Source organism: Bos taurus, chromosome 27 (genome assembly GCF_002263795.3).
Source record: "Bos taurus isolate L1 Dominette 01449 registration number 42190680 breed Hereford chromosome 27, ARS-UCD2.0, whole genome shotgun sequence".
NCBI classification, from domain to species: domain Eukaryota; kingdom Metazoa; phylum Chordata; class Mammalia; order Artiodactyla; family Bovidae; genus Bos; species Bos taurus.
Genome location: NC_037354.1, coordinates 34,329,229 through 34,351,465, shown reverse-complemented (window position 1 = coordinate 34,351,465; position 22,237 = coordinate 34,329,229). Strand labels below are relative to the sequence as shown.

The window sequence follows — 22,237 nt, the reverse complement described above, 5'->3', positions numbered from 1 at the left end:
TGTGGCAAGGATACACAGAATAATTATACAAAAAAGTCTTAATGACCCACATAACTACAATGGTGTGGTCACTCAAGAGAGGACATCCTCGAGTGTGAAGTCAAGTGAGTTTTAGGAAGCATTACTACTAACAAAGCTAATGGTGAAAGAAACCCTGCTGAGCTTCTATTTAAAATCATGTATGTGGGGTTCTCATATGTATGAACTAAAATCTTATTTCTCCAGTTAATCTGTCTTCTGTCATTTTAATTATTTGACCAGGCAAAAGAACCAGAGAAGTTAATGGGGATGGGAAAAAATAATTAAAATAAAGTAGAAGCACCTTGGACTTCAACCAAAGCTATGATCAAGCATTTAAAAATAAAAAGAAAGTCAACATACAGAAATTAGTTGAATTTCTGTACACTAACAACAGCTGAAAAAAAATTTTTTCAATTCCATTCCCAATAGCATCAAAATCAATTTGATACTTTGGAATAAATTTAACCAAGTAAGAGATGTATAGCCTGAAAATTACAGGATCCTCATGAAAGAACTCTAAGAAGACACAAAAAGGTAGACATTCCACTACCACAGGTCAAAAGCATTTACATCATTAAAATATCCATGTAGGGACTTCCCTGATGGACCAGTGGTTAAGAATCTGTCTTGCAATGTAGGGGACATGGGTTTGATCCCTTGTCAGGAAGCTAAGACCTCACATGCCACAGAGCAACTAAGTCTGCACACCGCAAGGACTTAGTCTGTGTGCCGCAACTAGAGTCTCTGTGTTGTAACAAAGATCCTGTGTGCCACAACTAAGACCTGAGAGAGTCAAATAAATAAAGAAAAAAAGAAGTCCATATCACCCAATACCACCTACAGATTCAATGTAATCCCTAACAAAACCCCAAAGGTATTTTTCATAGAAATATAAAAAACAAATTGAAAAGATCAAGAGATCCTGAATAGACAAAGCAATCTTGAGAAAGAACAAAGCTAGAGGTACACTTTCCTTATTACAATTATATAACAAAGCTATAGAAATTAAAACACTATAGTGCTGGCATAAGAATAAACAAAAAGACTAATAGAATAAGATTGAGAGCCCAGAAACAAGCCCCCACAATATGCTAAACTAAGATTTGACAAGGGAGTCAAGAATACTCAATGAGGAAAGGAGAATCTCTTCGACAAATAGTTTTGAGAAAGCTGGACAGCCACATGCAAAAGAATGCAATTGATCCCCAACCTCACACAGCTCAAAAAAAAATGAATTCATAAAGACTTAAAGGCAAAAACAGAAACGTTAAAACACCTAGAAGAAAACACAAGGGGAAACCTACTTAACATGGGTCTTGGTAATGACTTTTTCAATATGACACCAAAAGCATTAGCAACAAAGGCAAAAATAAAAAGTGGGACTTCATCAAGCTGAAAAGTTTTTGCACAGAAAAAGAAACAATTAAAAAATGTACCACTCTGGCGTATGGATTATTTTGAGCTAAAGGCTATCAAAAAGTATATATATATATACTACCCTTCCCTTAACTACCTAGAAGAATTTAAGTTAGGGACTTTTTTCCCCCAGAAAAAGATTTATTATCAAAGATAAATTCTATCTCACTGGCCCGATCTGGATGGCAGGGCAAATATATAATTACCAAACATCTGCTCTTCTTATCATCCTGTGAATGATGCTCCTGTCCTTAAAAGCCCCAGGACCCTATCTCATTCCTTAGTGCAGGACAACATATACAATTAATTTTATCTTTCTGTCTCTGAACCTCTTATATGATCTCTGAGTCTCTCATGTTATGTGGGATTCTCATATGTATGAACTAAAATTTTATTTCTCCAGTTAATCTGTCTTATGTCATTTTAATTATTTGACCAGGCAAAAGAACCAGAGAAGTCAATGAGGATGGGAAATTTCCCCCTTCCTGACAGTGTGAATCAGCAAAGAAAACATGAGATATAAATATTCAGCAACATGGACTCCAAGCAACATGGCATTATGCTAAGTGAAATAAGTCAGACAGAGAAAGACAATACTCTATGATAACCCTTATATGCGGAATCTAATTGAATTCAGAGAAACAAAGAGTAGAGTAATAGTTATCACAGGCTGAAAGGTGGGGAAAATGGGGAGGTGTTCAAAGGTTACAAATTTCCAGTTATAACATGAAAAAATTGCTTGGAATCTAACACACAGCATGATGTTTATACTTAGTAATATCAAATTATATACCTGAAAGTTGCTAAGAAAGGAGATCTTAAATGTCCTCACCATGAAAAAGAAATGGTAATTATGTGACATAATGGAAGTTTAGCTAACACTATGGTGGTAATCATTCTGAAATATATAAAAGTACCAAATCAATAGTTGTACAACTTAAACTTATTAATGTTATATGTCAATTGTGTATCAATAAAGTTGGTGGTTGAAGAGACTTAAACTTACCTGAAACTATAAATATACTAGAAAAAAAGAGAGAGAGAAAGTTCTTGGGTACTAATCTGGGCAATATTTTTTGGATGACACAAAAGCACAGGCAACAATAGACAAGAAGGACTGCATCAAAATAAAAAACTTCTCAGCAAAGAAAGTAAGCAACAAATCACAAATGAAACCTACAGAATGGGAGAAAAAATCAGCACACCATATAGCTGATAAGGGATTAATTTCTAAAATATGCTACTCATAATTAAATAAGAAAGATAAAGAGATTTAAAAATAGCAAAGGACCTAAATGGATATTTCTCCAAATAAAAGCCAAATGACCATCAGATACGTGAAAAGGGACTCAACATCACTAATCATCAGGGAAATGTAAATCAAAACCACAACTCACACCTTTTAGGACAGTGTGTTATCAAAGAGAAAAAGACAATAAGTATTAGCAAGAAGGTGGAGAAAATTAAACTTTTATATACTGTTGATGGGAGTGAAAATTGGCACAGTCATTACAGAAAACAGTAGACAGGCTTCTCAAAAATTTAAGTGCACCACCTTAGGATCTAGCAAGCATATTACTGGGTATATACATGCAATATGTTAAACAGATGACTATGGCAATTATTTCATATTGTATATGCATATCAAAATATTAAGTCATACACCTTAAACATATTCTTAAGAAGTTCAAAAACTAAAAAGAGATTTTGTGTGTGTGTTAGTTGCTTAGTCATGTCCAACTCTTTGCAACCCCATAGACCACAGCCCCACCAGGCCCCTCTGTCCATGGGATTCTCCAGGCAAGAACACTGGAGTGGGTTGCCATTTCCTTCTCTAAAAGGAACTATAGAAAGAAAGAAAGTGAAGTCACTCAGTCATGTCCGAATCTTTGCAACTCCATGGACTGTAGCCTACCAGGCTCTGCCATCCATGGAATTTTCCAGGCAAGAGTACTGGAGTGGGTTGCCATTTCCTTCTCCAAAAGAGAGACTTTAAACAGAATAAATAATTTAAATATATCTAATTGACCACTGTCTTGGTAATGTTAATGACAATATTGAGGACCAACTATATAGATGTTACAAAACAATACCTTTTCCAAATATACTCTCACAACGTGCATCAATATCTTGGCAGCCTCCATCAAAACAATAAGCTTTTCCTCCTTCACATTCCTGTCCATTGAGTATAGTTATATCAGCCGGGCACATTCCTGAGCTTCCATTACAAAACTCAGGAATATCACATTCAGGATGTGCAGTGGGCCTACATACAGCACCTGCTTCCATAAACTAGTAGAAATTAAAATATAAAAAGTAAAGCATTATATATGATTATTGTGTTTACCAATATTTAATCTTGCTCTAATTCCATGTATAGCTTGATGAAGTACTTATTCATTAGTGTCTCTCAGTATCTTCCTCTTATAAAAATTATAATAGTCATATTGAAAAAACTGAATGTTATCAACCAAAACAAGAGGTAAGGAATATGCACAAGGAAAAGTATATTACAAACATGATACAATGAGAGCCCAAGTTTTGGCTAGAAGGCAGGAAAATTAGCTTTTAGCTTGGGATAATTATTGCTTTAGGGAAAATTGTGAAATTTAGGTACTTTCTAAATAAAATATACTTATTCAAACCATAGTTTTAAAGTATGGAATATCGGTAATTCTATGAAAATGTGAAACCAAAATAACTGAGAATAGAATGCAAAGAATGATTAAAAAGGGGGTTCAACTACTAAACTCTTTGGGAAATAAGGAACCCAATAGTAAACTTTCTCCTGACTTATCCTATGGGTCATTAACATTTTCATGTATAGCATTCTTAAAATTTATATAAAGAACATTAATTGGGCATTTATCTCCTACTTCTTAATTGATGGCTTCTAGTTTATACTATAAAGATCACAGAGGAAAGAATTAACCATGGTAAGATTCCAGGGGTGGGTAGGGGGAACCGTATCAGTTAACTAAAGTGAAGAACACAGAACCAGTGGCAGGTCATTCAATAGAGGGGTTCTCATGTGATGAATCTGTCACATATATGTTGGAAGAGCTGAAAAGTAAAACAGGGGACAGGAATGAACATCTTCATCATATAAGCTAAAATATAACCTTTAAGTCAAATGGTCTTTGTATAACAAATCCATAGTTTAAATTTGTGCTGACATGCAGCATTTGGAAAGTGTTATATCTAGTGAGTTTCATTATTTATGCATTTATTGGAAATTGCTTTATCTTTCAATTACATACTCACAAATACCCATCACAACCTAAAAGATCATTTTTATAAAGATATAAATATTGGATAAAAGAAATGAAAATAGTCCCTTTCAATGAAGATGTTCTACATCAAAGAATTCTGTCATAGCTGGCAATCAAGGCTTAAAACCAATAGCATCATTAGGGAGAATAATGGCATTATAAGGAGGACTCAACATCCAACTATAATTCGTAAAATTAGACACATCACTCTGAACTTATTTTTGTCTTTACATGAAAAGTTATGTATTTTGAGTTACAGCTAAGAGTCTGTATTCAAAAGTAACCAAGACACATTTCATTTTATACTTAGAAGATGGTAACAAACTAAAATCGTACTTGACAGTCGTCACAGCATGATCCTTCACTGCATTCTGTTTCTGGTTTCATCAGACAAGTAAGAGGATCACAACAGCTATCAGGTCCACAATCCTATAAATGAGTGGAATACACAATAAAACTATGTCATGGAAATAATATAAACTTTGGCAAGAGCTATGTTACACAGTTTTTTAATTGGGGGGGGAATATGCATGCTATCAACATTTATAGACTTTTGCATCTTTAAACAATTAAAATTCTATGGTGGAACTTACTCTTAATCAACTAGAAAACTGGGAAGAATATATAAAACAACTTTTTTTTTAGAAACTAAATATTATAACAGAGAAGAGTGGCACCTCCAGTGACTAAATGGTGAGAGGAAAGGGGAGATACAGATCAAAGGGTACAGACTCTCATTGATAAAATGAGTCTGTTGTCAGGATCTATAGTTAACAATACTGCATTATACAGGGGACATTTGCTAAGAAGATAAAAATGTTTTTAATGATAACTGTGTGAGATGATGGACATTTCAACTGGTTTGATCATGGGAACCATTTCACAATGTATACATACATGAAAACCTCACATTGTACATCTGTAAACCTTAAACCATATACAATTTTTATTTGCTAATGATACCTCAATAAATCAGGGCGGGGGGGAGAGGTAGGTATGGGACTTCCCTGGAGGAAGTGGTTAAGACTCCATGCTTCCAATACAAGGCATGCGGGTTAGATCCCCCATGGAAATAAGATCCCACATTCTTTGGGATACAGTCAAAAAATAAAGTTTAAAAAAATTTAAAAGGGGTGAGTAGAGTTTAGACCCACTGCAAAGTTAGAAAGAACAGTCCCCAAGAGTGTCCTCATTTTCACCAATCACAAGCTCAGTGGATTCGCAAAACCACACTCAGGTTTTATAATTTACTGGAAGAACTCATAGAACACACTGAAAGCTGTTAATACTCACAGTTATGGTCTATTATATGGAAAGGATACAAATTAAAATCAGTCAAGAGAAAAAGCACTGAGGACAGAATTCAGGAAAAGCACTGAACATGGAGCTTCTACTGCCTTTCCCCCATGGAATCACAGACACATCACTCTCCTAGCACTGATAACATGATGCTTCCTAACGAGTTCTATGAGGCCAGTGTTAGCCTAATATCAAGACCAAAGACATTTCAAGAAAGGAAAATTATATATCAATAAACATATATCTCATAAATAAATCTAGATCAATCAATAAATAGATCTAATAAACACAGATGCAAAAATCCTCAACAAAAAAAAAATTAGGAAATTGAATCCAACAATGTACAAAAATAATTACATCATACAACCAAGTAGGATTCATCACAAGCATGAAAGGATGGCTTATTATGCAAATATCCATTAATACAATCAATAATACTGATAGACTAAAGAAGAAAAATCAATGGCCCTCACAATTGCTGTAGAGAAAGCATTTGACAAAATCTAAAATCACTTATAAAAATGTTAGCAAACTAGAAATAGAGGAAACGTCTTCAATTTGGTAACAACATCTAGAAAAAAAATCTTATAGGATCTGTATGATGAAAACTATAAAACTTGAAGAAAATCAAAGAAAGTATAAATAAATGAAGAGAATGTTCATGTTCATGAATTGTTAAAATGTCAGTTCTTCACAACTTGATGTTCAATGAAATTACAATAAAAAGTCCAGCAATTGTTTTTTGAATTGTCAAACTGATTCTAAGGTTTATATGGAAAAGCAAAAGACAGAGTAGCCAACATAATGTTGAGGAAGAGAAAGAAGAAGGAGGAGGAGCAATAGAAGGAAGAAAACGGCAGGACTTAAAATACCAGTTTCAAAACTCAATAAAAACTATAATTATGGCACTGTAGTATGTACAAAGGAAATCAGTCCTGAATATTCATTGGAAGGACTGATGCTGAAGCTGAAACTCCAATACTTTGGCCACCTGATGCGAAGAGCTGACTCATTTGAAAAGACCCTGATGCTGGGAAAGATTGAGGGCAGCAGAAAAAGGGGACAACAGAGGATGAGATGCTTGGATGGCATCACCGACTCAATGGACATGGGTTTGGGTGGACTCCAGGACTTTGTGATGGACAGGGAGGCCTGGCGTGCTGCGGGGTCGCAGAAGAGTCGGACAAGACTGAGCGACTGAACTGAACTGAAGTACGTACAAAAAAATAGATAAAATAGTTTATTAGAACAAAATGGAGACCTCAGAAATTAACCTACATAGAGATAATAAAATCTTTGATAGTGGAACAAATATAAATCAGTGGAGAAAAGGTTTTCAATAAATGGTGTTGGAACAACTGGGCATTCACATGAAAAACTCTAGATATTGACTCAACACATTTCACACACACACACACAAATAATAATTCAAAGGGATCATAAATCTAAAATTAAATTCCAAAACTATAAAATTTCTAGGGGGTTAGATTTAAGGGGGTAAATCTACTGTCGAGTGTTCTTTCACAATAAATAAACGGGAATAATACCAATCTTAAACAAATTATTTCAAAAGGTAGGAGTAGGGAGCATATTCCAACCCTTTTTATGAGCCCATAATTCATTGAAACATGTGAAACGTCATGTATGAAACGAGATGCCAGTCCAGGTTCAATGCACGATGCGGATGCTTGGGGCTGGTGCACTGGGACGACCCATAGGGATGGTGTGGGGAGGGAGGAGGGAGGAGGGTTCAGGATGGGGAACACATGTATACTAATTAAATAATTTTCTATTAAAGAAAAAAAAAAGAAAAAAAAAAACAGAAGAAAAGATTGTAAAAAAAGAAAAAAACTACAGACCACAATCCCCTTCTAAAAATAAGTTCCATAATCCTGAACAAAATGGTAAATTAAAATGTTTATATATATATATAAAATAACCCAAGTGGGGCTAATCTCAAGGTTGCATGATAGCTGGGTTAGTACTCAAAAAGCAATGAATGAAATGCATCATATTAATAGAAGAAAAAAAAAACAGAAAATTCATATGATCAGCTCAATAGAAACAGAAATATTTGACAATATTCAACACTAATTTTTAATTGAAAATTCTTAGCTAACTAAGATTACACTTAATGTAGAGAAATTGAAAGCATTTCCCCTAAGATCAAGAACATGGCAATAACACCCACTCTCAATATGCCTATTCAGTTTTTGGAACTTTATTTCTGAGGTCTCCATTGTGTTCTAATAAACTCTTTGTCTATTTTTTGTGTGTACTATATTGCCATTATTATAGTTTTTATTAAGTTTTGAAACTGGGTATTTTCAGTCCTTCAGTTTTCCTGAAGACCTAGCTAGAGTAATTGGGAAAGACAAAAAAAAAAAAAAGGAAAGTTAACCAAATAAAAAGAGAAGTAAAACTGTGGTTATTTGCTGATAATATGATCCTATATACAGAAAATCTCGAAGAACCATCAAAAAACTAGAGTTACTCAATGATTTCAGTTAAGTGGCAAGATACAAAGTCAACATACAGAAATCAATCACATTCCTTTAATAATGAAGATTCTAAAATAGAAATATTAAAAATCCATCCCATTCACAACAGTATTAAAAACAACAAAATACTTAGGAATAATTTTAACCAAGAAAGTGAAAGATCTGCCTAATAAAAATCACAAAACTTTGCTGAAGAAAATTTTTAAAAAGATATGAAGACAAGAAGAAATGGAAAGATATCCTATGTTCATGGATTGGAAAAATTAATATTATTCAAACGGCTATATGACACAAAACCATCTACAGAGTCAACATAATCCCCATAAAAATATCAAAGGCATTCTTCACGATAATAGAGAAAACAATCCTAAACTTTGCATGGAAGCTCAAAAGACTACAAATAGGCAAAATAATTCCTAGGAAAAAAAAAAAAAAAACCTGGCGGTATCATGCTTCTGAAATTCTAACTAAACTACAAAGCCACAGTAATAAAAGCCACAGGTATGTGGAAACACAAAAGATCCCCAACAGCCAAAACAATCTTGAGAAAGAAAAACAAAGCTGGAAGTATCACAGTCTTTGATTTCAAATTATAGCTGGTCCTCCATATGTGTGAGTTATGCACCATGGATTCAACCAATCTTAGATTGAAATTATTCAGAAAAAAATCCAGAAAGTTCCAAAAAGCAAAACTTAAATTTGCTGCATTCTGGCAATTATTTACATAGCATTTACATTTTATATACAAATATTTACAAAGCATTTACATTGTATTAGGTATTAGAAGTAATCTAGAAATTATTTAAAATAGTAGGCGTATATTGGTAGGTTATGTGCCATTTATAAAAGAATTTTAACATGCATGGATTTTAGCATCCTTTAAGGGTCCTAGAACCAATCTCCTGTAGATATCAAGGGACAACCATTTCCTATAAAGCTACAGTAAGTAAAACAGTATGTTTTGCTTCCTACAAAGTTACCATAGTCAAAACAGAACGGTACTGGCACAGAGTCACAGATCGATGGAACACAATTGAGAGCACAAAAATAAACCCACACATGCACAGACAATAAATTTACAACAAAGAATACACTACAGAGAAAGGAGAGTCTCTTCAAAAAATGGTGTCGAGAAAACTGCATGGCCACATGCAAAAGAAAGAAACTAGACTACTACCTCACATCATAAAGAAAAATGAACTCAAAATGGATTGATTTGAATATAAGACATGAATCCATAAAATTCCTAGAAGAAAATGTAGGCAATAATCTCACTGATATCAATCTCATAAGGGTAAGGTTTTTGTCACTCTGAATTGAAAGGCAAGATAAACAAAAGCAGAATAAACAAACAGGACTACATCAAACTAAAATGTTTCCTCACAGCAAAGAAAACCATCTCAAATGAAAAAGCAACTTACTGAATGAAAATATATTTGCAAATCATATATCTGATATGGAGTTAATATCCAAAATACATAAAACACATATACAACTCAATAACAAACAACCTGACTAAAATAATGGACACACAACCTGAACAGACATTTCCAAAGAAGACACAGAGATGGCCAACAGGCACATGAAAAGATGATCAACATCATTATTAGAAAATGCAAATTAAACTACAATAAGATATCACACACCTTTTAGAATAACTATCATCAAAAATAAAACATAACAAATGTTGGAGAGAACACAGAGAAAAGGGAACCCTAGTCCGCTATTGGTAGGACTAAAAATCGGTGCAGCCACTATGGAAAACATTACGGTGATTACTCAAAAACTAAGAATCAAATTATCATACAATCCGCTACTCCACTTCTGGGTATTTATCCAAATAATACAAACACACTAACTAGAAAAAAATATATGCACTCTGTTTATTGCAGCATTATTTATAACCAAGATGTGGGAACAACCTAAGGGGCTTCACTGGTGGCTCAGATGGTAAAGAATTCACCTGTAATACAGGAGATGCAGATTCAATTCCTGGTCAGGAAGATTGCCTGGAGAAGGAAATGGCTACCTACTCCAATATTCTTGCAATATTCTTACATGGGAGACTCCCATGTAAGAAGCCTGGTAGCAGGCTTGGGGTCCTTGGGGTCACAAAGAGTCAGACAAGACTGAGCGACTAAACATGCACAAGTATGGAAACAACCTAAGTGTCCACTGGTGGAAGAATGGATAAAGAAGCCCAGTATACATAAACAATGGAATACTTCATGCTCCATCCCTCGGAAATGTCCGACTCTTTGCAACTCTGCAGACTGTAGCCTGTCAGACACCTCCTCCTCCTTGCTGGGATTTTCCCAGCAAGAATACTGGAGTGAGTTGCCATTTCCTTCTCCAGGGGATCTTCCCAACCCAGGCATCAACCAGGGTCTCCTGCATTGCAGGCAGATTCTTTACCACTGAGCCACAGGGGAAGTCAATGGAATACTTACTCATCCATAAAAAGAATGAAACCTTGCTGTTTGCAACAACATGGATGAACCTTGAAAGTATTACACTAAGAGAAATAACTCAAATGGAGAAAGACACCATATAATTTCATTCATATGTAAAATCTAAAAAAGAACAAAGCACTCAAAAAAGCCAACTAAACAAAACCAAAAAACCTCAGAGATACAGAAATCAGATTAGTGGTTACCAGAAGGAAGTGGTTTAGGAAGTAAGAGAAATGGGTGAAGGGAGTCAACCCTTTGGCATTGGATGGTAAGCAGACTTGTGGTGCTGATCACTTTGTAATGTATACAGATGTTTAATTAGAATGCTGTACATCTGAAACTTATATAATAAAACAAACACCAATATGATACTGGGACACAAATAAACGTGTCAATCAGCCAAAGGGAACAGAGAATTCAAAACTAAACTCTGGCATATATGGTATACTAATATTCAACAAGGAAGTCAAGAGTATCCAATGAGGAAAGTATACTCTTTTCAACAACCAGGAAAACTAGAGAAACACATGCAAAACAATGACATTGACTCCTATCCCACGATACCCAGAGAAATTAGCTCAAAATGGATCAAAGACTTAAACATAAGATCTGATACCATGAAACCCCTAGAAGGAAATGTAGGGAAGAACCTTAGATACTGATCTTGGGTATAAATTCTGGAGCATGAGGCCAAACTACAGCATGGACAAACTACAAAGGAAAAAATCAACAAACGGGACATCAAACTCAAAACCTTTTGCGCCTCAAAAGAAACACTTATCAAAATGAAAAAATTTAAAAAAAACCTACATGATGGGAGAAAAATTCTGCAAAGCATGTATCAGATAAGGGGTTAATATTAAACATATATAAAGAACTTATTCAATCTGATAACAAAAAAAAAACACTCCAATTTTAAAATGAACAGAAGAACTAGATGTTTTTCTGAAAAGACATACAGATGGCCAATAGGCACATGGAAAGACACTCAACATCACCAATCATCAAGAAATACGAATCAAAACCACAATGAGACATCACTTCCCACCTATTAGAACGGTTATCAGTAAGAATACAAGAGACAACACATACTGGAAAGGATGTGGTGAAAAGGGAAGCTTTATATATTGTTGGTGGGAATGTAAATTGGTCCAACCAATTGGTCCACTGTGCAAAATAATATGGAGGTTGCTCAAAAAATTAAAAATAGACCTAACATATGGTCCAGCAATTCCACTTCTGAGTATATACCCAAAGAAAATGAAAACTTAATTTCAAAGAGATATATGCACTCTGTATTTATCACAGTATTATTTACAATACCAAAGATATAGAAACACCCAAAACATCCATCAATGGATTAATAGATAAAAAAGATGTGCTACACACACACAATGGAATGTTTTTCAGCCAAGAAAACGGAAGTGATCCTCCCATTTTCAACATGTACAAACCTTGAGCACATTATGCTAATGAGATAAGTCAAACAGAGAAAAGAAGAATTGTGTGATATCACACATATGTGGAATCTAAAAAATTTAAATCTGTGAAAAAAAGAGTAAAATACTCATTACCAGAGGTTGTGGAAACAAAGGAATAAGAGTGATGGTATTTAAGGTACAAACTTGTAACAGATAATAAATAAGCCATAGAAATCTACTGCACAATATAATGAATATAGGCAATACTGCTTTACTATACTGCTAAGCCACTTTAGTCGTGTCCGACTCTGTGCGACCCCATAGACAGCAGCCCACCAGGCTCCGCCGTCCCTGGGATTCTCCAGGCAAGAACACTGGAGTGGGTTGCCATTTCCTTCTCCAATGCAGGAAAGTGAAAAGTGAAACTGAAGTCGCTCAGTCGCGTCCAACTCTTAGTGACCCCATGGACTGCAGCCCACCAGGCTCCTCCATCCATGGAATTTTCCAGGCAAGAGTACTGGAGTGGGGTGCCATTGCCTTCTCCGACTTTACTATAGTGAAACGCAAAGGAGAAAAGGAAAGATATATCCATCTGGATGCAGAGTTCCAGAGATTAGCAAGGAGAAATAAGAAAGTCTTCCTAAGTGATCAATGCAAAGAAACAGAGAAAAAATATAATGGGAAAGACTAGCCATCTCTTCAAGAAAATTAGAGATACCAAGGGGACATTTCAAGCAAAGATGGGTGCAATAAGAGACAGAAATGGTATCAACCTAACAGAAGCAGAAGATATTAAGAAGAGGTGGCAACAATACACAGAAGAACTACACAAAAAAATATCTTAGTGAGCCAGGTAACCACGATGATGTAATCACTCACGTACAGCCAGACATCCTAGAGTGTGAAAACAAGTGGGCCTTAGGAAGCATCATTACGAACAAAGCTAGTGCAGGTGATGGAATTCCAGCTGAGTTTTTTCAAATCCTAAAAGATGATGGTGTGAAAGTGCTGTACTCAATATGCCAGCAAATTTGGAAAACAGCTGTGGCCACAGGACTAGAAAGGTCAGTTTTATATCCAATCCCAAAGAAAGGCATGGAGAAGGGAATGGAAACCCACTCCAGTATTCTCACCTGGAAAATCCCATGCACAGAGGAGCCTGGCGGGCTACAGCCTATGGGGTCGCAGAGCTGGACACCATTGAGTGACTAAGCACACAAGAAAGGCAATGCCAAAGAATGTTCAAACTACCACACAATTGCACTCATCTCACACGCTAGCAAAGTAATACTCAAAATTCTCCAGGATACACTTCAACAGTACATGCACCGAGAACTTTCAGATGTTCAAGCTGGATTTAGAAAAGGCAGCGGAACCAGAGATCAAATTGCCAACATCTGTTGGATCATAGAAAAAGCAAGAGAGTTCCAGAAAAACATCTACTTCTGCTTCACTGACAGCACTAAAGATGCTTCAGCTTCACTGACTACACTTTAACTGTGTGGATCACAACAAATTGGAAAATTCTTCAAGAGATGGGAATACCAGACCACCTTACCTGCCTCCTGAGAAACCTGTATGCAGATCAAGAAGCAACAGTTAGAACTGGACATGGAACAACAGACTGGTTCCAAATTGGGAAAGGAGTACATCAAGGTTGTATATTGTCACCTTGCTTATTTAACTTACACGCAGAGTACATCATGCGAAATGCCAGGCTGGATGAAGCACAAGCTGGAATCAAGATTGCCGGGACAAATATCAAAAACCTCAGACATGCAGATGACACCACCCTTATGGCAGAGAGCAAAGAGAAACTAAAAGTGCCCCCTGATGAAGGTGAAAGAGGAAAGTGAAAAAGCTGGCTTAAAACTCAACATTCAAAAAACTAAGATCATGGCATCTGATCCCATTACTTCATGGCAAATAGATGGGGAAACAATGGAAACAGTGACAGACTTTACTATCTTGGGCTCCAAAATCACCGCAGATGGTGACTGCAACCATGAAATTAAAAAACGCTTGCTCTTTGGAAGAAAAGCTATGACCAACCTAGATACATGTTGAAAAGCAAAGACATTACTTTGCTGATAAAGGTCCATATAGTCAAAGCTATGGTTTTTCCAGTAGTCAAGTATGGGTGTGAGAACTGGACCATAAAGAAAGCTGAACACCAAAGAACTTATGCTTTTGAACCGTGGTGTTGGAGAAGACTCTTGAGAGTGCCCTGGACTGCAAAGAGATCAAACCAGTCAATCCTAACGGAAACTGTCCTGAATATTCGTTGGAAGGACTGATGCTGAAGCTGAAGCTCTTATACTTTGGCCACCTGATTTGAAGAGCTGACTCATTAGAAAAGACCCTGATGCTGGGAAAGACTGAAGGCAGGAGGAGAAGGGGACGACAGAGGATGAGATGGTTGGCTGGCATCACCAACTCGATGGATATGAGTTCAAGCAATCTCCGGGAGATGGTGATGGACAGGGAAGCCTGGCGTGCTTCAGTCTATGGGGTCACAAATAGTCGGACATGACTGAGCAATTGAACAACAACAAATGTACTATACTTATGCGAGTGTGTGTGTGTGTGTGTGTTTGTGTGTGTGTGTACATGCTCAGTCACATCCAACTCTTTGAGACCCCATGAACTGTAGCCTGCAAGGCTCCTCTGTCCATAGGATTCTCCAGGCAAGGATACTGGAGTGGATGGCCGTTTCTTCTCCAAGGGATCTTCCTGACCCAGGGATTGAACTTGTATCTCTTTTGTCTCTTGCATTGGCAGGCAAACCCCAACTGGGAATCCCTATAATTATGTAATGTAGTAAACATCACCACATCAGCAATCAGATAACAATACATAAACATATATAAATATATCACAGTAACACACTATACAACCTAAACTTATAATATTTTACTTCAAATTTATTCAATAAAAAAAACGCTCAGAAATAAATTTCCTCAATATGGTAAAGCACATCTATTTTAAAAAAAGCTTATATCTAATATCATATTTAATGTTAAAAGTTAGAAAACTTTCTCCCTAAAAGTAAGAACAAAGGAAAGAAAGCCACTCTCAGAACTTCTAATAAAAACTATAATTCAGAAAAGTCCACTGCAATTTTTATACTAGTGATATAATTGCTAAGTAAAATTTTTAAACTATCAAAATAAGCAATCTATAGAAAAAATAAATAAAGAAGATCTGAATAAGTTAAGAGATACACAAGGTGCACAGACTGGCATAACTAATATTGGTAAGAAGGTAATTCCCCTCAAATTGATATATGAATACAACACAATTCAAATCAAAGTCTCTACAATTATATGCCAGTTCTTTAACTTACATGGAAACAAACTGGTCCTAGAAGAGTAAAAGTATCTTGAAAAAGAAGACCAAAGTTTATTGATTTACACAAAATGTTTTTAAGACTTACTGTAAAAGTACGTTAGTTAAGACTGTGGAATTGGCATAAGGACAGACAAATACACAGAAAAGTATTAAGGGAAAGACACATACATACAGTTGTTTATTATCATAGGAACAGGTGTTAACTGTTCTCTAAATGTTTGGTGAATTCACCTGTGAAGGAAGCCATTGATTCTGGATTTTTTGTTGTTAATTTTATTACTATTATTACTGATTCAAGTCATTACTGGCAATTTGTTCATCTTTTCTATTTCTCCCTGATTCAGTATTAGGAGAGTACACATTTCCAAGAATTGTACATTTCTTCCATTTTGACCATTTTACTGGCACATAGTTATCTGAAATAATCTCTTATGATCCTTTGAATTTATGTGGTGTTGGCTGTAGCTTCTCCTTTTACATTTCTGATTTTACTGATTTGGGCTCTCTCTTTTTCTTGATGAGTCTAGATAAGGGTTTATCAGTTTCCTTCATCCTCTTCAAAGAATCACCTCTTAGTTTCATTAATCTTTTTAATTTTTTAGCCTCTATTTCAATTACTTATACTCTGATCTTTATTATTTCTCTTCTTCTACTAACTTTGGGTTTTATTTCTTCTGTTTTTAGTTCCTTTAGGTGTAAAATCAGGTTGCTTGATATTTTTCTTATTTCATAAGGCAAGTTTGTATCATTAAAAAATTCCCTCAGAAATGCTTTTTCTTTGCCCCATGGATTTGGGATTATTGTGTTTTGTTTTCATTTGTCTACAGGTATTTTTAAATTTTCTATTTAATTTCTTCCATGATCCATTAGTTGTTTAGCAGTATATTGTTTAGCCTCAACATGTTTCTATTTTTTGTACTTTTTTCTTGTAGTTTATTTCTAGTCTCATAGCATTCTAGTCAGAAAAGATGCTGGGTATGATTTCAATTTTCTTAAATTTACTGAGACTTGTTTTGTGGCCTACCCTGGAGAATGTTACAAGGCAGCTGAAACAGTGTATTCTGTTGCTTTGATGTGGAATATTCTGCATTTATATCTATAAATTCCATCTGGTCTGATATGTCGCTTAAGACCAGTCTTTCCTTAATGATTTTATGTCTGAATGATCTAAAGATGTAAGTGAGGTGTTAAAGTCCCTTACTAATATTGTGTTTACTGTCAGTGTCTCCTCTTACACCTGATATTTGCTTTATGTAACTAGGTATACCTATGTTAGTCGTTCTTGTTTAGTAGCCAAGCCATGGCCGATTCTTTTGTGACCTGCATCTCTTGCACTGGCAGGCAGATTCTTTACCACTGAACCACTTGTCCTATGTTGGATGCATATACATTTACAAACATTTCATCTTCTTGGATTGATCCCTTAATCATTATATAACATCCTTTGTCTAACAGTCTTTGTTTTGAAGTCTGTTTTATCTTATATAATTAAGTATTGCCACCTCAGCTTTCTTTTGATTTCCATTTGCATGGAATACCTTTTCTGATTCCCTCACTTTCAGTCTGTGTGTGTCTTTGCAACTGACCATGGGCAGATCTGAAGTGAGTCTCTTGGAAGCAGTATACGTACATATATAGGTCCTATTTTTTATCCATTCAGTCATTCTGTTTCTTTTGATTGCAGCATTTAGTACAATTACATTTACAGTAATTATTGATAGATATGTACTTATTGCCATTTTGTTAAATGCAGGATACTAAAGCAATAGGAGTCTGTTGCATTTCTATACACTAATAATAAGTTAACAAAAAAATATAAAAACAATCCCATTTAGAATCACATCAAAAAGAATAAAATATCTAAGAATAAATCTAAGGAGGTAAAACACCCATACTTGGAAAACTATAAGACACAGATGAAAGAAACTGAAGATGATAAAAGCAAATGTAAAGTTATACAGTGCTCATGGACTGGCAGAATTAATATTGCTAAAAAGGCCATAGTACTCAAAGCAAAATACAGATTCAATGCAATTCTATCAAACTATTAATGGCATTTTTCACAGAACTAAAACAAATAATTCTAAAATTTGTATGGAAACATAAGACTCCAAACAGCCAAAGCAATCTGAAGAAATAAGAAAATAGCTGGAAATACCATACTCCTCAGTTTCAAACTATAGTACAAAGAGACAACAACAAAAAATATGATACTGGCACAAAACAGATATACAAATCAATGGAACAGAACAGAGAGCCTAAAAATAAACCCATGCACTTATGATCAATTAATTTTCAACAAAGCAGGCAAGAATATACGATAGAGAAAAGACAATCTCTTTAATAAGCAGTGCTGGGAAATCTGGACAGCTACATTTAAGGAATAAAACTGAAACATTTTTTCACACCATACATTAAAATAAACTCAAAATAGATTAAAAACATAAATGTAAGACCAGAAACCATAAAACTCCAAGAAGAAAACTTAGGCAGAATAATCTGACATTAACTGCAACAACCTTTTGGATCTGTCTCTTAAGGCAAAGAAAACAAAAATAAACAAATGAGCTCTAATTAAACTTAAAAGCACAGGAAACTATTGGTTAAAGAAAAAAAACAACCTACTGAATGTGAGAAAATGTTTGCAAATAATATGGTTGATAAGGGGTTAATATTGAAACTACATAAACAGCTCATACAACTCAGTATCAAAAAACCAACCTCAGTATCAAAAAAGTGAAAATGAAAGTCATGTCCGACGTTTTGCAACCCATGGACTCTACAGTCCATGGAATTCTCCAGGCCAGAATACTGGAGAGGGCAGCCTTTCCCTTCTCCAGGGGATCTTCCCAACCCAAGGATCAAACCAAGGTCTCCCACATTGCAGGCAGATTCTTTTACCAGCTGAACCATCCGGGAAACCCAAGAATACTGGAGTGGGTAGCCTATCCCTTCTCCAGCGGATCTTCCCAACTCATGAATTGAACCGGGGTCTCCTGCATTGCAGGCAGATTCTTTACCAACTGAGCTATCAGGGAAGCCCTAGTATCAAAAAAAACCAACCTGATTTAAAAATAAGCAGGAGACTTGAATACACATTTTTCTAAAGACATGCCAATAGGTACATGAAAAGATGGCAACATCACTAAACATTAGGGAAATGCAAATCAAAACCATGATTGAGAGATCATCTCACATGTGTCAGAATTACTATCATCAAAAAGACCACAATTAACAAATTGTGCTGGTGAGCATTTGGAGAAAAGAACCACTGTACACTATGTTTTCCACTACAGAAAACAGTATGGAGATTCCTCAGAAAAACAAAATTAAACTACGATCAGTCTGTCAGTCACTTCAGTCGCTCAGTCATGTCCGACTCTTTGCGACCCCATGAATCACAGCACGCCAGGCCTCCCTGTCTATCACCAACTCCCAGAGTTCACTCAAACTCATGTCCATCGAGTCGGTGATGCCATCCAACCATCTCATCCTCTGTCGTCCCCTTCTCCTCCTGCCCCCAGTCTCTCCCAGCATCAGGGTCTTTTCCAATGAGTCAACTCTTCACATGAGGTGGCCAAAGTATTGGAGTTTCAGCTTCAACATCAATCCTTCCAATGAACACCCAGGACTGATCTCCTTTAGGATGGACTGGTTGGATCTCCTTGCAGTCCAAGGGACTCTCAAGACTCTTTTCCAACACCACAGTTCAAAAGCATCAATTCTTTGGCTCTCAGCTTTCTTCACAGTCCAACTCTCACATCCATACATGCCCACTGGAAAAACCATAGCCTATGATCCAGCAATTCCATTCCTGAATATATATCCAAAGAAAACAACACTAATTTAAAATTATACATACACCCCAATGTTCATAGAAGCATTATTTATAATTGCCAAGACACAGAAGCAACATAAGTGTCTGTCAACAGGCGAATGCATAAAGAAGATGTGGTGTATGTGCATATATATATGTATGTATGTGTGTATATATATACACACATACACATACATATACATATATGTATATATGTATATACACTATATCTATATACACACATGTGTGTGTGTATATATATATATATATATATATATTATTCAGGCATTAAAAAAGAATAAAATTTTGCCATTTAAACTACATGAATGGAACCAGAGAGTATTATGAAACTACATGAATGGAACCAGAGAGTATTATGTTTAATGAAGTAAGTCAAACAAAGACAAAGAAAAACACTCTATGTTATCATTTATATGTGGAATATAAATTTAAAAATGCATGAATATGACAAAACAGAAATAGACCCTCAGAGATAAAGGCCAAACTAGTGGTTATCAGTGGGAAGAGGGAAGAGGGTGATATGGGGGAATCAGAATCACCCACTGTTCAGATTGTAACATTAATAGTTGTCCCTCCATTGTGAGGCAATACCCTAAAGGATACTTTATGGTCTACTCCCATACTAATCTTCAGTAAGACACTTATCAAATGTCCAGAGGTTAAGCACAGATTTGAAAATACTGTACATATTTAGTCTGGAACCAAAAGCTCATTCTAGACTTCCTTTTCCTACCAGCAATAATTTTAGGGGAATAGTCTTAACATTTGTCCAAAACTCTTCAACCTATTAAATCTAGATAGCATATTCTTGTATGCATTTTAACTTTATTTCATTATTGCTGATATTTTGCATGGCACCCAGTCATATTTGAGGTATACAGCATTTATTACAAAGGATGAACAGAAACAATAAGTTTATCAATTTTCAAATTATTAGACTTACTTCCTCAGAACCACAGTCACAGGCTTCATTTCCCTCCACTCTGCCATTGCCACAGATTTCTGTTGGATTATCCTGCATTTGTGGCTTATTCTGAAGACACTGGGCCCCCACGTTTGAAATGAAATGTTCAAAGTCTCTCAAACTGCAATCGCTAAAAGTCTTCATACCACTGGATTGCCTAAAAATGGATCCATATAATGTTAATGGCATTATTCTTCTGAAAACACAATTCTATATTATACAAGTCAATTTCAAAATGCTAAATTCAAGAGGTAATGCTAAGTGTTCATAACAAATGCTTAGAGGCCAGTCATTCCTCAGGAGGACATGTGATTTCATTCACTGAACACATATTCTCTTAAAACAAAATCAAGTTCAACAGGAAAAACTAAACAACCCAATTAGAAAATGGGCATAGGATTTGGATACACATTTCTGAAAGAAGACACATATAAACGAACAACGGGTACATGAAAAGGTCATCAACATCACTAATCATCAAGGAAGTCCAAATCAAAAGAAAAAACAATGAGCTATCACCTCATACCTGTTAAGATAGCTATGATTCTCTTTTTAACTTATTTCTTTAACTGGAGGAAAATTTCTTTACAACGTTGTGTTGGTTTCTGCCATACAACAACACGAATCATCTATAATTATATGTATGTACCCTCCCTCTTGATTCCTTTAAAAATAGATGAACATTGTTGGCAAGGACACGGAGAAACTGGAAACGCAGTACATTGTTCATGGAAATGTAAATCCAGTCTCTGCTGAAGACAGTAAAGAGGTTTCTCAAAAAATTAAAAATAGAATACCATATGATCCAGCAATCCTGCTTCTAGGTATACATCCAAAACTATTGAAATTAGAATATGTAAGTGATATCTGTACTCCTATGTTTATTGCAGCAATATTTACAATAGTAAAGATATGGCAGCAACCTAAATGTCATTGAAAGATGAATGGATGAGCAAAATGTGGTACGTACTTGCAATGGAATATAACTTGCAACGGAATATTATTCAATCTTTAAAAAAAGAAGCAAGTTCTGCCATATGCAACAACAGTACAAAATCTCAAGGTCATTATGCTAAGTGAAATAAGCTAGTCACAGAGTATGAAATACTTCATGATTTCATTTATATGAGATATTTAGAAGATTCACACCCACAGATGTAGAGTTGCCAAGAGGCTAGGAGGAGGGGGAAATGGGTATAAAGTTTCAGTTATACAAGATGGATAAATTTTAGTGATCTGCTGTTCAACATAGTAACCACATCTAAGTAATAACTTTAAAATTGGTTAAGAGAACTCCTGTTGAATATTTCCACTATATATATATTAAGAATACACTAGGGTTTCCCTGTTGGTCCACTGGTTAAGAATCTGCCTGCCAGTGCAGGAGACATGGGTCCAATCACTGGTCCAGAAAGATCCCACATGCCTTGGGGCAACTAAGCCCTGCCACCACAGCTTCTGAGTCTGCACTTGGGAGCCCTTGAGACACAACTGCTGAGGCTACATGCAGCAACTGCTGCTGCTGCTGCTGCTAAGTCGCTTCAGTTGTGTCCAACTCTGTGCGACCTCTAGATGGCAGCCCACCAGGCTCCACCGTCCATGGGATTCTCTAGGTAAGAACACTGGAGTGGGTTGCCATTTCCTTCTCCAATGCATGAAAGTGAAAAGTGAAAGTGAAGTTGCTCAGTTGTGCCCGACTCT

General features: G+C 35.7%; 1 protein-coding gene across 6 annotated transcripts in view; it reads right to left on the bottom strand.

The window, feature by feature from the left end:
* The window catches only part of ADAM32 (ADAM metallopeptidase domain 32), a 174,065-nt gene that overhangs the window by 68,726 nt on the left and 83,102 nt on the right, over nucleotides 1-22,237 (bottom strand). For all 6 annotated transcript variants that reach the window (XR_003032923.2, XM_059882235.1, XM_059882234.1 and 3 more), the window contains 3 exon segments: nucleotides 20,516-20,693; nucleotides 5,046-5,138; nucleotides 3,531-3,729 (listed from right to left, as the gene is read on the bottom strand). Coding sequence is in view for 5 of the 6 variants with exons in the window: in XM_059882235.1 (XP_059738218.1) it covers nucleotides 3,531-3,729; nucleotides 5,046-5,138; nucleotides 20,516-20,693 (470 nt within the window). In the remaining variant the exon portion in view is untranslated.